Source organism: Neofelis nebulosa, chromosome 1 (assembly GCF_028018385.1).
Source record: "Neofelis nebulosa isolate mNeoNeb1 chromosome 1, mNeoNeb1.pri, whole genome shotgun sequence".
In the NCBI taxonomy this organism is placed as follows: domain Eukaryota; kingdom Metazoa; phylum Chordata; class Mammalia; order Carnivora; family Felidae; genus Neofelis; species Neofelis nebulosa.
The window spans coordinates 61,139,849-61,161,419 of NC_080782.1; the positions used below are offsets into that span (position 1 = coordinate 61,139,849).

General features: G+C 48.1%; 2 protein-coding genes across 5 annotated transcripts in view; one reads left to right on the forward strand and one right to left on the reverse strand.

Annotated features, from left to right (window-relative positions):
- KCNIP1 (potassium voltage-gated channel interacting protein 1) overlaps positions 1–21,571 on the forward strand; it is a 345,009-nt gene that overhangs the window by 14,545 nt on the left and 308,893 nt on the right. The window lies entirely within an intron of this gene.
- Positions 8,302–18,548, reverse strand: KCNMB1 (potassium calcium-activated channel subfamily M regulatory beta subunit 1). 3 transcript variants are annotated; one of them, XM_058723312.1, is made up of 4 exons: positions 18,397–18,548; positions 15,871–16,028; positions 14,289–14,460; positions 8,302–9,372 (listed from the first exon to the last, which is right to left on the reverse strand). In XM_058723312.1, exons 2-4 carry the CDS (start codon positions 16,002–16,004, stop codon positions 9,103–9,105), a joined length of 576 nt encoding a protein of 191 aa, XP_058579295.1. In that variant the 5' UTR covers positions 16,005–16,028; positions 18,397–18,548; the 3' UTR covers positions 8,302–9,102. The 3 variants fall into 3 exon arrangements, with proteins under 3 accessions (XP_058579295.1, XP_058579293.1, XP_058579297.1); XM_058723310.1 differs by lacking the exon at positions 18,397–18,548 and adding an exon at positions 18,175–18,312; XM_058723314.1 differs by lacking the exon at positions 18,397–18,548 and having other exon boundaries at positions 14,289–14,499; positions 15,871–15,992.

Genomic DNA, 21,571 nt, shown 5'->3' on the forward strand with positions numbered 1-21,571 from the left:
CCAGTCCCTCCCCTGGCCCTGCCCATTCACGAGTGAGCACTCTCCCCCTGGTGAAAGATAGACGGGCGGCAGTGAAACCCGAGCCCTATATGCTTCAGAAGCCTAAAACCGGAATGTTCAATGTTCATCTCTTATGGCCTGGGTCAGACTCCCCTAAGGACACCTCCACCCTGGAGGCAGGAAGTTGGGCCCCAAATCTCAAAGCTTCAAGGGCTCTGGCAGGACATTTAGCAAATGTGGTGAACTGAAGGCCGGAAACTAAACAGGACCTGCCACTGCTTGCCGGCCTGTCTCACTGGGCCCTGTGATGTAGAAGGGAAGCTGGCATGTGGCTCCCCAGCACTAGCCAGTGCCTGTGCTTTGTACTTTGGACTCTGAGGTCCTCCTCAGCAAGCTGCCGAGAGCCTGGTGGTGGCCAGCATGTGAAGGGAAGATGAGGCCACTCGGGCAAGTGACCAGCATGAGGCTCTCCTAACACTCCACCCCTCAACCTCTTTGGTGTACAGGTGGGAAAACTGAGGCCAGAGCAAGGAACACCCTTGACCTAGGTACCTTGAGGCAGAGTCTGGGTGCTGGCAGCCAGGGACACAGGGATGAAGAGGTGTGGCCACCCAGCAGATGGGCTCTACAAGTCCACACAGTGACTTAGGCTGAGACAGGGCAAGGGCCCTTGTCTCTTTAGCTGTGACCCTGCACTCTTGACCTTGTGCCTTCTTCTCTAGCAGGGCCTCCCAAATCTCTCTTCCTTGCTCTGTCTTGTCTCTTAAGTTCCAGGCCTGTAGGAGACTCCCCAGCTGAATTGTGAGCTCATGGGAGACAGGGGCCATATCTTAGTTATTTAAGAATGCTCAACACTCACCCCAAGGCCTGGTACAGAGTAGGGGCTCAAAAGATGGGTGAATGAAGAAAGGAAGGAAAGAGGAAGGGAGGGAGGGAGGGAGGATAGATCATAAACCCTTCTATTTAAATGCCTTCTTCCTGTGGCCTCTACTCAACCCTTGTAAAAACAAAGCGGACCTCTGTCTCCTGATTTCTCTCTGTTTCCCTCAATATGTCCCCAGTCTTGCACCTTGAAGTTATCTTGCCAACTAAATCCTATTATCATTTCTTTCCAGTGTTTCTCCTGTCATTCTCTTTCCATCCTCAGCACAGTTCCTGAAGTCTAAACCCTCTTCATGTCTTAGCTGCAGCTGCCTGCCAACTGCATTTCTTCCCATTTCTCCCTCTCCTGTCCTCTCCAAACCAGACAGAGAGATAGTCCACCCAACTCTTTGACCCTGGAGCCCTACATCTAGAAATCCGTTCTAAGCAGATCATCAGACATGTGCACAGAGACCATCACGCAAGAGTGTTCATCATGGTATTACATTTTAATAGTGAACAATTGGAGATAATCTAAACTTCAGTTTAAAAAAGAGTGGGTTACCAACATTTTGGTTCATCTACCTGATGGAGTAATATTACATCTTTGAAAAAGTATTTTGAGGACTACTTAAAAACAAGCAGATATTCTACTAGGTAAAAAAAAATGGGGGTACAAAACTGTATGTACAATGAGGTTCCAATCTGTGAATAGATATGTGCACAGAAAAGGGAAATAGAAAAGAAATAAACTGAAATCTTGGCATGGGTTTTAGTTGGACTTAAGGGTTATTTTTTGAAGTTCCTCCTGATACTTATCTGTATCACCTACGTTGTCTTCAATAAACATGTATATTTAATCAGACCATAAAGAAATCATTTGCTGAATAAACATCTTCAGGTTTTTAATTCTTCTCAAGACCTTCAATGAAAGTTGTGCCTTCCCTGGCACTACACCACGGCCTTCCTGTCCACGCTGGAGCACGCCCTGAACTTCTAGGCCTGGATCCCACAGCCCCTGGCCTCAGCCCACTTTTGATCATGGCTCCCCGTCTACTAGCACATTCTCCTCCAGCCAGACTGGTCCCCTCATGGTTTCCAAACCAGACTTGTGCTTTACACCCTGCCCCTGAACCTACTCTCAAATGATTCAGAAACACACACACACACACACACACACAGACAAACAAAGAGAAGGAATGCAAACATAGCAAAATATTGAAAACAATTTGTGAACCAAGTACATGCTCTTAGTACTAATTTTGCAACTCTTTTATAGTTGGAGATTTTTAAAATTAAAAGTGGGGGGGGACATGAAGGAGCATTATAATGTGCTTCAAGGTATAGGCTTTGCTATGAAATAAGCTAAGTGGGCAGCAGTGACCTGAAGCGAGTTACTTACTTCCTAGGCCTCGGGTTCTTTTGTCGGTAAAATGAGGGTAACAAATATCATAGTGTATTTATGCCCTACAATTGCCTGGACGATGGAATAAGTGTGTGGAAAGGGCTGGGTGAAGAGTCTGACACACCCTCAAGCATCGTGACCTATTAGTACCAGTGTTAAATATAGAAATCAGATTTTGAACAACGATGTGGCCCATGATACTGTCTACCTCCCTGAGCAACTCAACCCTCGGATAACGAAGGGAAGTTCTGTGGCTCAGAAATCTTTTGCTAGCATGATTTTCTTCCTGCCTCTGCCCTGGGGCAGCCAGAGAGCAATACGGTTCCCACTGGCATCCATACCTTCAGGTCTTGGCACAGTGTCTGGCCCAGAGGAGAGGAGGAAGCCAAGAAGTACACAAAACCCCAAATGAGGGACTTGAAGGGCTCAGGTTGTGCTTTCAAGAAAGTTCTTCTCCTCATATACAAGCTGGTAATTTTGCTGATGCAGCCATTCTACTCCCAGGAGCCTTCCAGGAGATGAGGCATTACCTTGATAAATTAGCTGTGGATATAGGCGTCCTGCAGTTGGCATGGAAATACAATTTCGTTTCCAATTAAGCCTGATTTCTAGGCCAAAGTATTTGCCTGCCTCACACTTGGAGGATTATTCCAGCCAGATCTATTGTTGTCGATGGTGATAGTACTCCCAGGAAGTAGGTTTTCATGGACACTGGCCCATCGGCCATTGAGTGGTTCAACCAGTCAGGGATGTGGCCTCTGTGTGCAGGTAACACTTTTCCTCAGGAGCTAAGTTTATGCAAGTAGATTCAAGAAAGTTCAACGTAAAGACAGGCAGTCTGTTTGTGGCAGAAATTTTTAAGATGGAGTACAGATAGAAATGGGTTGAGAGGGACAGAGAGGCAAGTTGGTCCTCAGTGGTACTCGCAAGAAAGAGAAGTGGGAATTTGCTAGTAAGGAAAGGGGGCAGTAGGAAGCTCTCTGGGCTCAAACAGAGAAGAACCTGTATAATCAGAGGAAAGAGACATGTTTGTTCCAAGAGAGAATGAACATTTGAGGAGCATTTTCTCTGCGCCGGGGACAGTGCTGAGCGCTCCCCATTCAATACTGCACCGAATCATCATGAGCCATCTATAAAACAAACTATGTTATGCTCATTTTCCAATTGAGAACATTGAGACCCAGCAAGATTCAATAAACTGCCCAGGGTCCCGGGCAATCCAGATTCAAACTCTCACTTTTGTGAGCTTTCTTCCCTACAGGTTCCCTCTCCAAAGACAAATAAAACACATAATTCAGAGCCATAAGGAGAAGGTCACACTCAGCTGAAACTTACCTCCCAAAAATGTAAAAATGAGGAAAAAGCTTTTCGAACGTGGCCCTAGAGAAAGAGTACAAATTACTGATAGCTGAGTCTACTTGGGGAAATAATCTGATGGAGAGCCAAACAACACCCACCTCTGTTTGGATTTATTCCCGTCTTCCCCACAAGGAGTGAGGTCTGAGAACTGGGAGTGATGATCCAAGATGCTGAAGAGGCTCACACAAGGTCAGGAGCTCAGAAAGCTCTGGCTACTCAAAATCAATGAAGTTCTGGCTTGTGGCTCAGGGAATTTCAACGGAGGGTGTATAAAACAGTGTTTAAAGACACGTATGTATAAGAGGTTTCTAAGAATATGACTACTTGAGTTGTCAATAGAGTCACAGGAAAAATTACTTAAATACCAAGAAGAGTCACATGATTCTTGGTATGGCCTGATTTTTATTACTAATAGCAAGAGAGGACTCCAAAGCTCTGTATAAATAAGCATGCTGTCAACTCCTGGACAAATTCTAGAGTGGCTGAGTGGACTATTAAGCCAATGGTTTGGGAACAATTGGGAAAGAAAACAAGGATCACTGAGAGAAGTGTGGGGTCTTGAGAAAGTCATGTGAGACCAGCCTCTCTTCCATTCTGCTTTTTTTTTTTAAAGTTTATTTGTTTATTTTTGAGAGAGACAGAGACTGTGCTAGTGGGGGGAGATGCAGAGACAGGGCAGGGGTCGGGGGGGAGAGTATCCCAAGCGGGTTCTGCATTGTCAGCATGGAGCCCAAAGCCGGGCTTGAACCCATGAAACTGTGAGATCATGACCTGAGCCGAAACCAAGAGTCAGATGCTTAACCGACTGACCCACCCCGGTGCCCCCCATTCTGCTTAATAGAGTGAGCCATGGGATTGTTGTAGCCCCAGTGTCCCTGGGTTCCCATCTAGTGTTTAATGGGCTGCGGGCTGGTGGCGGTGGAGTCAGACAGATTGTAGCTGACCGCATGGCCCCTGTCTGTCTCAGTAATGCCCATATCAGAAGCTTTGCAGGGCCTTTTTGGACACATACTCAACCTACATCTGTTCACCCTTGAGGGATGTGACTCCAGGGAGCCAGCTGAAAGCTTCTCTGTGAGAAGGCATATGGAAGCATCCAACAGATTCCCAGTACTGACTGTGCTCTGCTCGGCATTCTCCGTTTGTTATATGGAGCACAGGCTGCAGGGCAGGAATCACAGAGCTTTGAGAGTAAGGTCTGAAGCCATACTGTCCAGGTTTGAATCCCAGCTCTGCATTTTGCTAACTTCTGATCTGTGACAGGCTAAATTCCTCCTCTGTGCCTCAGTTGCCTCATTTAGGACGAAGATAGCAATAGCAAACTAAAGAATATTGCTAGGATTATATGAGCTATACATGTAAAAGCTAGGTAGCAAGGCCCTGTTTTTGGTTTGTGTGTATCAGGAAAGAGGGAGCTTGGTAAGGGGTGATGGAGATTATAAGAGATTAAAGACTGCAACTGAGGGAGAAGATGCAGCCTTTGGATAAATCCCCAACTCTGTCCACCCGTCAGCTGGAAGTTGTTGGCTTTGCATCCATATCCATCCCTTCCCCATCTCCCAAATCCTTTAAGGAAGTTGGCTGAGGATCATCTGTTTTATGTGAGTGGGAAGGGAGAGTCATGGAAATCTAGGAAGCAGCTGAACATCTTAATATTATTGCGAACATTTTTGACCTTGCAAGCCTCCTCTGTGAGAAACTCTACACTACACTGGGGTGAATTTCTGCCTGTCTTTCTGATCTTGCTTTGATCTTCCTCTTGTCCCTCCATGTGAAAAGGCAGCCACTGGTGAGGTACAGGATAGTTACACTTTGTTCAAACAGTATACTCCCAAACATTTCATATAATTCAAAATTCCCTAAATGCAACTCTACCCCAAAAGACAGGAGATAACGTTTACACACCAGCCTGTACTGTCAATTAGCAATAGAATGACTGCAGTTTACAATCCACTCACTTGAAAAACGAGCTTCAAAATTAGGAGAAATTCTGGATACACTGTTGATGGAGTGGGTCTGGAATCATTTCAATAATTCACAGAAAGATTTTATCAATATTTGAGATTGCACTGTTTTAAATTTGCGTAAGTTAGGTTCCTTCCTTTTTCTTTGCTGTGAAAAAGGAAGACCTCAGTAATGGTGGGGAAGACTGGCAAGGATGGAAAAGCTCCTGGAAGGCAGGCACTGGGTCTGATTGACCTCTGCCCTCCCCATCCCCTGTCTCTGATCCCTACCACATGGGCTGATTCCCAGGGGAGGGGCATAGGGGAGCAAGCCAGGTGCACCTCTCCAGGTGTGAGTCACTGGCCCATGAGATGAAAAGCAGAAAACGGTGGAAACACAAGATGCTCATTAGCAGTGATTTATTAAGAACTGATGAGGGCTGTCTGCTCCTAGGCAGCTATTATCCCAAAAAACATTTTTCCTCAGTGTCTAACTTATCATGCTCAAATGCCCACTATTTCACGCTCATCCTGTACATGGAGTTCTGTGAGCAGCAGGCAGATATAATCCAGTCTTATCGACAGGAGGAGGGCATGTGTCCCAAGCCAATGAAGGTCACCATTAATGATGCATGGGGCACTGGGGGCTGGGCATTTTTCTAGAGGTACATGGCCTTTCCCCTTGCAGGGGCTGTTTGAGTTTCTATGTATCTTAGCCCCAAATGCAGATGCATGAAAACCATGTGTGAAGGAGTCCCTTTAAGCGAGACTTATGGTGGGGACTTTTTCTTATTATTATTTATATCAAACTTAAATTTTTGAGATACTTGCAGATTCCCATACCGTTAGAAGACATAATACAGAGACATCCCATTGTATGCTTTGTCTAATTTCCTCCAATGGTAATGTCTTACCATTAGTACCATTACCATAGTACAGTGTCACCTCTGAGGCTTTCTTAAAAGACTCAGAGGACTTGAGACTTCCCTGACCCCAGAAAGGAGAACCTCTGGGGAATGGTGCAGTCCCCTTAGAAGGAATGTCCCCAGATAAGAACCTGGAGGGTATGGGGTATATCAGGGCTCTCTGGTTAGAAGTAAGAGATGTTCATGCAGATTACAGATGCTCTCCCCTCACATCCCTGACTTGTATGAGAACACCATTGGGTTCCAGGGATGTAGCACTAGTCCTTACCTGGTCCCTGGGGCTTTGGGGGACTGGGGCTCTCAGCCTTTCATCTGCGTCTGCTCAAGTACTGTGGTTGACAGTCCGCTCTGGAATGACACACACAGCCCACGGCTTGATTCCTAGCTCCTCACCTGCTATATGAATGACCTTGGCCAATGACATCTTAGAGCTTCAGTTTTTCATAGTATCTTATAGAGCACTTGCCATATGCCAGTCACTAGTCTAAGAAGCTTGTAGAATAACTAATTTAATACCAACAATCCTAAAAGGGAGATATTATTAGTTCCTATTTTGCAAATGAGGAAATTGAGGTATTTGTCCAAGGTCACCCAGCTAGTGAATGGCAGGGTTGGTTATTTGAAGCCAGGCAGTCCACATCACAAGTTCACATACTTAACCACTGTCCTGTGCTGTTCTCTCCTCTCTGAGGTAGGCTGAGTAGTACCTTACTGAATTTCTACAAGGCAAACTGCTTAGCACAGTGCCCAGCATGTAATACATAAGCACCAATAAATGCTAGTTAACATTATCTTTGGTATAATTGCTTCTGGGAGCTTCTGAGTATTTATTTCTTATTATGGTAATTAATAATTGCTTCCGTTCTGGCCACCTACCATGTGCCAAACCTTCATTCAGCCCTCTCAACCACCCAAAAGGAGGAGTCACTTTTTCAAGATGAAACAACTGTGAATCTGAGAGATGAAATCTGGCAGAGGCAGAGACAAGATTTATACCCCGGGGCTGCGTCTAGAATCACAGCTCCAGAAGGAACTTCAGAGATGCCAGCCTAACTTCACATCCAGCTCAGGAACTGCGCTGTCAAACAGTCATCCATCCATTCAGAAAAGCCCAGTGACAGGGCACTTGTTCCCTACACCAGTGGTTCTCACGCTTGGGGGTACCACAGAAGCCCCTGCAGCCATTGTTAACATACAGAATGCTGTCCCCCTCCTCCATCCGCCACCCCACCCCACTCCACCACACTCCCTTGGGCTGGAGCCGGGGCCTGAGAACGTGCATTTCTCCCAAGGCTCCCCAGAATGCTGATGTCGCTGGACCAGGGACTGTACTTTGAGAACCACTGCTCTAGGGAAACTTCTTGGAGTAGTAACAGTAGAGACAATGGCATCCTCCACTTATGCCCTTTTCACGTGTGAGACAGGCTTCCCTTGCAGGGCCAGTGCCTTATACTTACCTGCATTGTAAATTATGCATCCCCATCTATGTGGTTACCTTCCTTCCATAGAGGGCTCTTAAAATTGTATGTTCTCAAAACCCTGCCTCTGATTGGAGCCCAACCCCTCCCCAGCCTACTTCCACCTGTTTGGGGATGTGAGGCTCACCCTTCCAAATCTTTTTAAAATAATACCTACTATTGCTTTTCTCATTAAAAACAAAACCAATGAAGCCACATCTTCCTACTGCTGAAAACTTAGAAAAGTATGAAAAATAAAAAGAGGGATGAGGAAGAAAATGAAAATTAACCACCATCCCGATCCCTCTGTTAATATTTTGATGTATTTTAGTATATTTCCTTATAGCCTCTTGATGTATATATGTATATTTTATTGAGGTATAATTGACATATAACATTACATCCGTTTCAGGTGTACAACATAATATTGTGTATATTGCAAAATGATCACCGCACTAAATCTAGTTAACATCTGTCACCATACATAGCTACAAATTTGTTTTCTTGTGATGAGCACTTTTAAGATTTACTCTCTTAGCAACTTTCCAATATGTAACACAGAATTGTTAACTATAGTCACCATGCTGTACATGACATCCCCATGACTTAAGTATTTTAGAACCAGAAGTTTGTGCCTATATTTGTTAATTTTGGAATAAAAATGAATATAGCACTGAGTGTCCTAAAAGCAATATTCTAAATGTTCTGTATACGTGGGACCTGCTGTTGTTTTCATTATGGAATTCAAAGAAGGAACTGAGGTTTGCCAGGGACGGCAAAGGTGGGCCTTTGAGCCAATCGAGAAAACACAGGCACAGAGATAAGCATCATTGTTGTCTGTGGGGCAGGGTCCATGGTGCAGTAGAAAGTGGGTTTGAGCCAGTTGAGTGGGGACAGGCGATGGGAAGCTGTTACCAGCTGGCCTGGAGCTCTCTGAAGCACCAGGGGGCTGTTGCACATTCCATATCCCATCTTATCAGGAATGAGTTAACAAAGGGATTTCCCAAGGCCCACCCACGTAGCGGAAGGTGGGATGGATAAGAGCCCTAATAGTGAGAAGGCAGGGGGAGGAGACATGGATACAAGAGGAGGGAGAGGCCTGGGGGCCCACCCTGTCCCCTCCGGCCGAGCATGCTGTGGCATGGATAGGTCTACTTCTGAGCCGCCAGGATGGAAAGGGACTGGTTGATCTTCACCATGGCGATAATGAGGAGGCCACCGGTCAGCAGGAAGGTGGGCCAGAAGAGAGAGAAGAGCAGGGTCTGGGGTCCATAGAGGCGCCGGTACAGGACAGTGGTCTCATTCTCCCGAGTCGTTGAGAAGCAGTAGAAAATCCGATGCTCGTGGAAGTTCGTTCTGACCTTCTCCACATCGGCCCGGGCCACCTGGTAGTTTTCCAGGCTGCGTGGGATGTAGGAGCACTGTGAGGGGAAGCAAGAGCACCCATGAAGTCAGAAATCCCCGTCGCTTTGGGCAAGATGAGGGGCTGGCATGAAGTAAGGGAAAGTGTTGGCTTTGGCGTTGGGCCCCCGTCTGGGAGTTGGGACTGGTTGAAGCTTGGAAGGCTGTGCACTGCTTGATTCCAGAGGGCACCTTCACAGTGTCATTTGTGAGGACAGTGGCCCAGGAGCTGCTCAGGGTACATGCCCACACCTGGAGGGGGGCCCAACTGGAGTCCTAGTTCTGCCTCCACTGGCTGTAGAAACTTAGGCAAATTGCTCGCCTTTCTCAACCTTGATATCTTATCTCTTAAATGGGTTAATAGCAATATCTCCTTCAAAAGATGTTATTAAAGACGGGCTTCAAACTTAACTGGCCAATGAGTGACACAGACTGAGTAGGCTCTGCATTTGGATCCAGGGCAGAGGTCGTACGCTCAGTCGCCCACGGGGCTCACACTGCAGCATCCACATGTGAAGTGGGGGAGGGAAGAGATGACGGGTGCCACCTGACACTTCCCCTGGTGCCAGGGACAATTGTTGGGGGGGGGGGGGGTCTGATGAAATGAAGAGAGCCAGAAGCTTCCAGACTGGCAGTCCTCACGCCATCCGGATGATGCATGCCATGTGATCCAGAAGACCTGTTGTAGCCAGGCCTCCAAAATTTCAAGAAAGGCCAGAACCCCAAATTTTAATGTGAACTCCCGCAATTTTAAAACATTGGCAAAAATTTGAATCAAAAACCCTCCGTGGTTCTAGCCCTTTGTGAGCCAAAAAAAGATACGGGCAAGCCAGTATTTGATACTGGGATTCAAAGGAAAAAGACATTACATTTGAAAGAGCTTGTGCAGGCAAAGCACGGCACACACTTAATTCTGACGTTGGTTATTAGGAGCCTCTGGCCTGGTCAGGTGAGGTCCATCTGGAAAGTTCTGCAGAGGATGCACAGAATGGAGACCCTGGTTTTATCTCCATTCTGTGCCGGGAGGTCTGAATGTTATGTATGTGAGGCTCTGGGAGATATTCTGCAAAGGTGGTCCCCCCATCACAGAATCTGCAGCAGACCACCTGGCCAGAGCACAGCTTCCCACTCACTCTGAATTACTGAGGACAGGGTCCAGAAAACAAGTGATCCCTTCCTACAGTGATCGGAGACCACTGGCCTAGTATAATCATGTCCAAGATCAACATGTGTAATGTTGAGCCAGCCTCTACCCAGGCCTTGGTCACTTCCTGGATGTGAATGAGACCCCGTCCCCAAAGCTGCTGGCCCACACAGCACTCATCCAGCAGTAAAGAGGATGGTTGCATTCACGTTCTGACAGCCTGGGATGTGGGGGAAGTGCCACCCAAGTAGGTTCCCAGCCAGCCAGGGAGCAACTAAGGCTGGGAAACACTGCCTCCAGGGAATCTGCCAGTCTAAGTTGTTGGGCACTGCAGGGTCCCATGGCAGGTGAATTCAGAATTCTGAGCTGAGAGGACCTAGCCTGTCTCCCCAGTGCCTCTCACTATGACCTTGGTAACCTACCCCATTGAGCAATGGTGTGGCTGTGGAACCAGACAGACCTGGATTCAGCCACCAGTTCCAAGTTGTACAACCTCTCTGAGTCTTGCAAAATGGGTTTGTGAGGACATTAGAAGAGATGATACATGTAAAGCCCAAGCACAGAGCCCAGAACATGCTAAGTGCTCAGTAAATGGAAGATGCTATCAAAAGTAATAACAAAAATAATGTGACTTAACTATGAAATTGCAACAACAGCTCTTTCTTTCCATTCTTAAAGAGGGACTGGTGGATAAGCTCTCAGGTGAGGGCTTGTGCCCATCCTGGGCCCCTCTGTGTCTTTTGCCAGCATGTGGTCATGCTGGATCCTTTGGTGGGACTTTTTGACAAGACACTGGACAGGAGTTCACTTTGCAGGACCGACCTCAGAGGCCTGGGGCCTATCTGCATCCTCTGTCCCCTGTCCGGGATCCAGCTACCTCTGAGTTATATGAAGGATCTGAAATGGTCCAACCTTTCCCCAAGTCCTGTGACAGCACATTCTCAGCACAGAGCATGGGAAGGGGCTTAGAATCTCCTGCACTAAGGCCCATGGGAGAGCCAGTAGCTGACCAGTAGCCTCCTTCCTCAGAGTGAGGCTGGGGGGGCGGTAGCCTTGACTGGCCTTTCACATGTGAATCCGGAGCACGCCCAGCTGGCCCAGAGCACTGGCTCCTTGTACTCCAGAGCTGAATGAAAGTAGATGGGGTAGATGGCACACCAACCCAGCTGCTTGACAAAACCACAAAGTGTGCTTCCACTGTCCCACCAGAGCAGCAGCCTCTTTAGCAACTCTCCTGGTGATGCCTGGGTGCTAGGAGAAAGAAGACAGAAGAGTCTGTGGCTACCAGCCTGCACTGTCCTTACAGGTGCAGGCAGAGCATGCCCACACGCTCTCACATGTCTCACATGCTGCAGACAGCTCACTACAGCGGCAGATCTGGCCCCTTGCTCCTCTGAACTGGCAACCTCAGAGTCAGGCAGGCAGCTGCAAGCCGGCCTGCTCACAGTTCCTATCACACCAGTGATCCCTTCTGGTTGTCTTTGGGAATTTGCTTCTTGCTCCTTGGGATAAATCAGCAGCCATTGAATGCCAAAGAAGAAGCAGGAGTCAGGTAGGTGCTGATTCAGGAGGACGTAGGGGCTCTATTCCCATCTGGTGGGGCTGAGTCATGTTAGTGCTGACAAAACAGGTCTGGTCACCTTGCACTGTCCAGACCCATTTCTCTATGACCCCCCAACACTGTCAGTAATCCCACTGTGCATCATCAACACTCTGCCCTTCCCATCCCATCCCAGCAGCTACCAAACTCTGACTGTCAGCATCTATCCTTACTGCAGGCCCTTCCTCCATCCTGGCTGCTTGTCATGGCCCCAGGCTCTCTGCCCAGTCGTTGAACTTCACACTCCTCTGTACCACTCTGGTCATGCCCCCAGGACCACAGACCATTTAAAGACTCCTGTTTGCTCCCAGAGGTAATTCTAAGCCTTAGAATCACCTGGAGAGCCCTAAAATTCTGCATCAATTGGTCTGGTGTAGGAACCCAGTTTTGTTAAGTCCCCAGGTGGTTCCAATGCATGGCCAGAGTTGACCAGTGCCAGAATGCCTGATCACATTTCAATTCCATACTTGCATAGTCCTTGGCAGAGATGACAGGCACACAGCTTGTACTGTGCCAGAATATCATTAGCATTTCCCTTCTTTATGGTCTACTTGGATTTAAGTTCCCGGTAACCAGTAGAGCCATCCCCTAGGAGATGGTAGGCATTTATGACCCCACCTCCTGCTAAAATCAGCACCATGGAGCATTATTTGGAGTGAACTTGTTCCAGATAAAGCTCTGGCTTTCTGGTACAAATGCAAAGGAACTTGACCTGTCCCGGGCCCAGGTTGATGAGACAGGTCTCTCTATCTGTCCCAATGCAATCGGAGAGATCGGACCGCCTTAGCATTTGCTCTATTTGCTATTCAGGCAGATCAACCTCTATTTCTCATGAGGTTGAATCATTGTGTTTTTTGGTAAAATGGTGATGGTAGATAAGCTTAGCCCTTCCCCCAATTCGCTTCCTTATGCTGGACTTCTAAAGCTTGAAAAAAATCTCTACTGGATATAAAAGTCTAACTCCATGCGTTTTAGGATAGCTTCTTCTACCCACTTTGCTAATGGTGCTGTGTTGTCTTGCAGTGGAATTCAACACTTACTTCTCCTTTCCTACTGTGCTGTGTTCACTGTTTCACCCGGATATACTTAAAGACGATCTTTTTATCAAAAAAAAAATCAGTAAAGTGTTTTCTATCATCTTTTTTTTAAAATATGGGAACTAATTATTATCCATAACTTGTAGTGCTTTCACTAAAGTTTTGCTTCTCTCAAAAAAAAAAAAAACATATAAAAACCTTCCACAAACAAAAAACTTTCTGATTCCATAGGTGGGTCATGTGGAGCCCATCTCTGCAACATCTTCCTGTCCCACTGAGCTCTGCGTTGGTTTCTGCAGCACGCCTTCCAGTACCTTCTATTCTATGCCCTCCATTTGCCATGCATGCTGCCCTCCATGTTTCTGTGTATCTCACCCCTGCTGATTTTTAAAGCCTAACACAAATACTTTCCTGACACCCTCACCTCGCTGTTGGCTAGAAAAAGTCACTCCTGCCCTTGACCCCATAATTTTCTCTTTTCCTCTCTATGGCACTGATCCCTCCCCATTAGATATTATTTCCCATGTAAGCTTTCTCCTCCTGAGTCCAAAGCTCCTGCCACAGGAAGTGCTCAGTGACTATGGAATGAATGAGTGAATGGATAAGGCCAACTTGTATTTTCTATAGGAAAGACTAGGATGGCGGGTTGGGGGTGCAGGAAGTAGTGATGGGAAAAATCTCCCAAGCACTGGTTTCCAGAGATTTCTCCAGCCTCTGCTTTCCTGGGGGAAGCGAGGGGGATCTCAGGAGTTCCCTCCCATGGGGTCAGCTCTGGTTCTGGTCTCTCATTTGACTCACCTTATACAAGTGCCGGCTATCCACCTGACATTGAACTCAGCACACTAGGCAGCCTTTGCCTTCATTAGCAGCACTCCAGCAAAGGTGGCAGCTGAGCTTAGAGGGGCTCACTGCCTGCCCCAAGTCATACAGCACTTAGTGGCAGAGTGGGGATTCCAACCCAGGTCTGTCTAACTCCAACCCAGAAGAGCTAAGTCTGGCTGGACCTCATATCAGCTGTGGACCCTCATCACGTAGGCTCAGGCTCCATGCTCTAGAGTGGAGATGTGGATCCAGTTAGGAAGAGGCCCATGCACCTGCCAGGGGCAAGGGGGATATGTGCCCATCCCCTCCCCACCCCCCCCCCCCAGTCAGTACCTGCTGGTTCTGGTCACGAGTGTCCTCCGTGTGGTACAGCACAGCCCACCGGCCCACAGCTGACACATTGACCCACAGGCATGGGTACTGGGGCACCTTTTTGCCCTCCAGCTCCTCTTGGTCCCTGATGTTGGTCTCAATCAGGTGGCACGTGGATTCCTGGGTCCACACGCTGGGGAGACCATGTGCACATACATACATATCTCAGAACCTGGGTGGCACAGAGCACCAGGTTTAAACCCCTTTGGGGAGACTAGGCCTGGGACTTCCATCTTGCCATAATCATCTAGCACTAAAGGAGTGCGACCCCACTCACAAGAACCATAGTATCGGAATATCAATGCTTTTAAGCCTCTTAGAGATCCTCTAGATAAATGATTCTCCCCCAGGGTTGCTGACCCAAAGCCCTGGGGAGCTTTTGAAAAGATTTCCAAGTCCAAGCCATGCCCCAGAACAAGGGTATCAGAATTTCTAATGTGGGCAGGGCCCAGGCCCTGGTATGTTTTTAAAAGCCCCCTGCCTTGATTCCGCTGAGCAGCCAGACCTGAGACCCCTTAGCCCTGAGCCACACAATCCTCATCTTGCAGGCGGTGGGAAGGAGGGCTCAGAAAAGCCGAATGACTGTTCTGAGGCCACACCGGACCTGTGCCTTTTCCCCTAAAATGAGTGGATGTAGAAGCCACTTGATTTGTGCCAGGGTAGGGAGGTTGGTGGGGATGGCGGTCAACCTGGAGATAACGTGTCGTAGGCACACAGCAGTCCTGTACAATGCCTCTCTCGGGTAAGATTCCAACCTGGAATCGCTCCAGGGTTATAAAACATGGGGAAGAAGCAGGCCCAGGAGAGGCTAACAGGCTCATCAACCCATCAGGGGATCAACTGTGACTCATCTCCCGTTTACCAGGCAGGACACACATTGCCAGATGGAGGGGGACTATCAGCAGTGGGAAATGTCCAGAGGCGAGGGTCTGAGACTCATCCTCAAAACTCAAGTGGAGAGAATGGGTCAGGAACTTCACACCTTTTCCTTTAAAAGCTCGAGTGGTTGACATGTTGGGGAGCAAGGGCATGGAACATCTGTGAGATTCCAGAACAGAGCTCCAGGGGAGCAGGCTTTGGCTCAGTGTGACATTTCCTACTCAGAAAAGCCCCAAGATGAAATGGTATGTACAATGAAGTACTGAGCTCCCTGTGACTTGAGGTATTCAACAGGAGGCTAGACGCCCACCTGACTAAGAGGTTTCCGAAGGGGAGTCAAACTGTGCAAATGAGCTATGAAAATCTAGAACTCTGATTTCTCCGGGGTAAACTCACGCTGGAGCATTTGCTCTGATCCTTCACTGTTTCTTGTGAGAAGGGCCTCTTATGTCTGCCACCCCCAGGTCCCAGAACCCCGGATGAGCAGGGTCCGGTCAGGCCTACCCTCCCTGCACTTGAACCGTGAACCCTAAGACTGAGGATTGTCCAGACCTTCCTGCCTGATGTGAAGTCAAGGGGAGGGTTAGGAAGAGGCTGGGGTTCCTGGCAGAACAGACCCTTGGGAGAATGGCTGGAGGGTGGGGCAGCCAGGAGAGTGCAGTACCTTTTCTGGTAGAGGGGCAGCATGGTCGTGCCCAGGATATAGTAGGCAATGACAGCACACACCACCATGGCCACACCCAGGCAAAGGGCTCGAGTCTCTCCCCGCTTCTGGGCCATCACCAGCTTCTTCCCCATGTCCACTGCAGGCAGCGGTCATTTCTGGAGCCACAGAGGCAAACAGACACAGGATGAGCACAGGCAACAGGTAATCCCCACAAGGGGGACAGGCAAGAGGGGAGGGTACTCAAAGATCAACACCACCTCTGGTTTTATGTGGAGTGTTGCAACTTCAGAGGGCTTTTTTGACCCCAGTGGAAGCCTCCCATCAGCTCTGAGAGGCAAGTATCATCCCCTTTCCACCGTTGAAGGATCCGGGGCCCAGAGAGGTAGAGTGACTAGTCCAAGGTCGCATGTATGATAGGCTCAATAATGGCTCCTAAGAGGAGGTCCATATTCTCAGCCCTGGAATCTGCGACTGGTACTTTACATGGCAAAGACTTTAGGGATGCTGAGATGGGGAGATTATCCTGGATTATCCATGCAGACCCCAAATGTAATCACAAGGGTCCTTTGACAAGAGGAGAAGGTAAGAAGCCAGAGGAGACTTTGGACTTCTGGCTTCCAGAACTATGTGAGAGGAGATTTCTGTTGTTTGGGGCCACCAAGTATGTAGTAATTGTTGTGGCAGCAATAGAAAAGTAATACAGTGACATAAATGGAAAACAGTAGGCAGCAGGTGTGGAACACCCAAGCACTTTCTCCTAGGACACTTCACGGTTTTCCAAACAATCCCCAGGCATGGTTGGCCGGGCTGGGGGCAGCAAGCAGAGTAGGTGCAGCAGGGCCCCCAAGCAGGCAGCCGGGTAGGCTGAGTACCCCGAACACAACGGGCTCTTTACAGAAGAGTGGGGGTGCACTCCAGAAGCTGCCATTGGAGAGTCCCCTACCTTCCAGGCTACTCAGTCCTCCCAGGGGCACTGCCCCCTCTGCTGCATGCCTTCTTGTGTCCTCCCAGCCCCTGGGCACTCCTGACACTGGGAAGGCAGGGGTGTTGGGTGACCACGTCTGGGAACTCAGGAGGAGAGGAGAGGAGAGGAGAGGAGAGGAGAGGAGAGAAGAGGAGAGAGGACAGGGGAGGGGAGGGAAGAAGAGGGGAGGGGAGGGGCTCCCCCCATAACAGAGAAGTTTGGAACCTGCTGTCTATTCAGGTCTCACCTGTCTGTAATGCTCTGGTGATACTGTTTACCTACACTGAGAGAGTGGGTTTGCAGGGTGGTGATAAAACCACGCAAGACAAAAGAATGGGGTGAGGATATGGATATGGATACGGTTATCGGTATGGATGGGATTTAACAACCGCAGGGAGGGCCTTCAGACAGGAAGAAGAGTAGGAACTGCTGATATCCCCTGAGGCCTGCATAGGAAGAAATGGATTGCCACTATAAGAGGAGGGATTTCAGTTAGACTCCAAGAAGAATTTCTCACTTTTGAGAGTTGCTAAATATCTGGACTTTTTGGATATACCTTTCATTTGGAAAAGTCACTCAAAGTCTGGGGTGAATTTCGGAAAGACGGAGAATGAAGGAGAAGGTAGGATTTTGGAGGGTCCTCTAGACCTGGTATTTTGGCTGACATTCTCTTCCTTAAGGACAGATTGTAGAGTATGGTGTTTAAGGGTTTGGTGGGGGGTGGGGCAGGGAGGACTCTGAGGTCAGCAGATCCGGGATCAAATCCTGACTTTGCCACTTAGCAACCATATGACTATAAAACAAGAATAATGGTACCTGCTTCAGAGAGTTCTGACAAAGATCAAGTCACATGCCAAATATCACATATTGATCACAAGGTCTGGCCCAATGCAGGCTGTACTAAACATTAGTTACTAGTATAACAAAGGGAATCCTGAAGGTTTGGAGCAGAAGCCCCCAGTGCTCTTGCTGAGCCTATTTTTTGTCCCACTCCTCCCCTGGGGACAAATGCCAGGACAAGCCCTGCTCTCCGGGTGGCTACCCTCTGGTGCTCTGGGAGCTGGGACCTGAGTGCTAGGACACTGAGGTACTAGAGTGATCCAGCCATGGAGTGATCCCCCAGTAGGCCACCAGACCACGGGCCCAGACACCAGCAGTTCTCATCTCTCTGCTGACACCACTGTCAGCCCCTCTGGAGCCCAGAATCCTGATGGACCTCCCTTAAGGAAGGAAGTTGCGCGGCCAGCCTCCCTCCCCCACGATCTCCCCACAAACCCCCGGTCAGTCGTCAATCGTTGGAGAAACCACTCCCCAAGGGCTCTGGACGCACTACTCACAGTCTCCCGTGCCCTGGAGTCTTCAGCAGGCAGATACTTCTTGCCTGGCCCCTGCCCCCACCCCAAAAGAGGCTGCCTGAGCTGCAGCGAGAAGCTTGGGCTCCCAGCCCATCTCTGGGAAAGCGGGCTTTGGTCCCCATCTGGGACAAGCCTCCATGCCCAAACATGGTCAAGTCTGAGCACACAGCCCCGGGACACAAACTCAAGAGAGTAGGTACCAACCCAGGAGACAACAGCAGCCGTTACCAGGCCCCCACACCTGCAATTTCCAGGGTCTGTAGAAAACAGATTTTGAACAACAAAAGACAGCAAAACTGAGAAGCCAGGAAAGACCATCCCGGTGCATTTAGAGACATTTCTTCGTCACTCAGTCTCTCTGGTCTGGCACAGAAGTCAGGAACGGGAAATGATTTTCCTTTTGTTGACATGAGGGAAGGAGGAGGAGTTAGAGCTCCAAAGGGTTGGGCTTATCAGCCACTAGGGGGCTGGCATTTCCCCACAGGAGCGTCCAAACCCTCCAGAGCCTTCTGACACTTGCATGCTGTGTAACCCTGTGCAGGTCACGGCACCTCTGAGCTTCAGTTTTCTCAACTACATTATTGGGATTTTTTTAAAACTTACTTCGTTCAGAGTAATGAGGAAGGTTAGGAATAATGGAGATTTGAGGCAGAGGAAGAGAAATCCACCTTTAAAGCCCAGCCAAGCAGAAGCTGAAAGCAGTGACAGTCCCACTGCTGTCCCAGCCAGCCAGGTCCAGGGGCAGCCTGCTCAGCCAGGTAGCCTCTTTCCAAGGTACTTGCCCTTTTGGAAGAGGGAAAGAAGCAAGAAAGGGGGCCCGTGAGCTCTTCTGCTGCACGAAAGTGAGCCCCCCTCCGAAATGCTGGGACAAGCTCTGCTCTCGAAGGTATGTGGAGAAAGACTCAGGTCCTTAGCTGGCTGTGGGGCTGTAGGTGAAGGGCAAGGAAATAACGATACTACAGCAATAAAGATTAGTGCTCTGCATTCACCTGGGCTGTTAGAAATCACAAAACGCCTTCCCAACTTCAAACCTCCAACACTATAATGTAACAAGCACTGCGGGCTCATACCAATCTATTCAGGTAGAGGTTTTTCTATGCATTTTATAAATGAGGTAACTGAGGCTCAGAGAGGTTAAATAGAGTGCCCAAGGCAAATTGCTTTGCATCTTTGTCTCAGTTTGTCCATTTCTAGAATGGAGATAATTATACCTAAACCTTCGGTGCCTCTTGAAAAATAAGAGATCACCTAAGCTTTCTGACCGGCAGATTGTGTTTTCCAAAGATGGCCACACCAATATGCATCCCATCCCACATGCTCTTCCTACAATGTGACATCAACGCTCCTCCATCAAGAGGGGCATCTGTGTCCTTCAACACTGGCAGAGCTCTGTAACCACCTTGCCAATAGAATGTGGTAGAAGTGACACTGTGTGATTTCTAAAGCTAAGTCATAAACAACGATACAGCTTTCACTGAGCACCCTCTCCCGGGACACCTCCCTTGGAGCCAGCCACTGTATCATGGGGAAGCCATGAGGTCACATGGAGGTGTTCCAGCTGACAGCCCCAGTTCGCTTCTCAGCCAACAACCAGCATCCCCCACCGACATGAGTGAAGGAGCCTACCGATGACGCCAGCGCCAGCCTTCAAGTCCCCCAGCTGTGGCCACAGACATCATGGAGCAGAGACCAGCCACCCACTCTGTGCACTCTCTGAATTCCCCATCCACAAAACCCACGAGCAAATTAAATGGTTGTTTTATGCGACTATATTTTGAGGGAATTTGTTATGCAGTCCCAGTAACTAGAATATATTGTAAGTGATTTAAAAGGGAAACTTACTGTTGCTAGTGATTGTGGTAGAACTGAACCAGTGGGGATGAAAAAGCCTGAAATGACTATATGGAGTGGTATAGGGGAGCTTTAGAAATGCCCTCTATATTCTTATATCAGGTTGCTCACCAGTGCACAAATGGAATAGAAGTAGAGTTATAAGTGGGATTTTCATTTACTGAGCAGTTACTATGGGCCAGGGCATGAGCCACATCCCAATGCAAATACATATACATATACAGATGCATGTATACATATGTGTAGACACACACTGCGCACATGCATGTACATATTTGCACACACACATATACATGTGTATGCATATACAGGTGTACACACTTTCACATACATATACACATATATGCACACATATGCATATACATGCATGCACATGTTTACAGATGTATATGCATATGCACGTGTACAAAATGTACATGTGCATGTGCACACAATATACATATGCACGCGCATACACATATACACATACGCACATGTCCATAAACCTATACATACACACACATGCATATACATACACATATACATGCATATGCATATGCATACACAAATATATATACATTCCTCTCAGCAGTCCTCACAAAAGGCCTCGTTTCTATGCTTTGCCCAAGGTCACTCCCCTGTCACATGATGTGATGGAGCCTGACGTGAACCTGTGCTTGCTGACCCCACAGCTCATGCCTGCTCCTCCGTGACTCCCTTAAGCATAGTTTTCAAGAGGACCAATGTTCCTTTACAACGTCTGCCTCAGCTGCTTTACAAGCCCCCCTCTTCAGTCTATAGCCCTTTCTGGATTGTGCATCCATTTATTTATTTAAACCCTTTTGAATCAATATCTATTCTCCACCACCACTTGGGATAATAAGTCCCATAAATCAAATTGGCAACCATGTCCTGAGCCCGTGCTGAGCCCGTGCTGCTGGCAGTGGGAATGAGTGGCCCTCAGTCCTCGCTGAGCCATTCGCTCACACACTTGAGGACCTACCGTGCAGAGACTCTGAATATGTCACTCTACTGCGGTGGGTCCCCGTGGGGAAGGGAAGATGGATTTTTAAAACTGCAAAAAGGCACAATGGAAAAATAAAATGACATATTTTCGGGGAGAGAGTAATAAAAGACAGAGAAAATCACGGTGAACGATTTTTCACTGGAGTTGAGAAGACAATGGATAAAAACAGGACAATTAAATGTCCATATTTGAATTAAATGGCAAGACTGGACCTGAGGAGGAGCAGGACAGGGCTGCTCCCTCCGAGTGAAGGGAAGCCTCCCACCTTTCTCGTTTCACTCTTTCAACCGCACTTTTCCTTCCCCTTATGTTTCTTACTTAGTGACAAGGTATTTTAGCCTGCTATATTGTTAACATAATTGTAAGCAGCTTGAAATCCTCTTTGAAACAAGGAAGAGCATAAATAAATAAAAAGCACTGCTATCCATCTGCGCAGTAAGGTCGTATCCTCATGCTTTTTCCTTACTGCAACATCATCCAAGCTCACCGTGGAAAAGCTGTAGGATAGAGAAGTGCAGGAGG

Coding starts and splice junctions, on each gene's coding strand:
- KCNMB1 (XM_058723312.1), bottom strand. CDS start 16,004: ATGGGGAAGAAGCTGGTGATGGCCCAGAAGCGGGGAGAGACTCGAGCC. Junction 14,461..15,870: donor CTGCCCCTCTACCAGAAAAG/GTACTGCACTCT, acceptor TGGTCTCCCCAG/CGTGTGGACCCAGGAATCCA. Junction 9,373..14,288: donor CTCGTGACCAGAACCAGCAG/GTACTGACTGGG, acceptor TTCCCCTCACAG/TGCTCCTACATCCCACGCAG.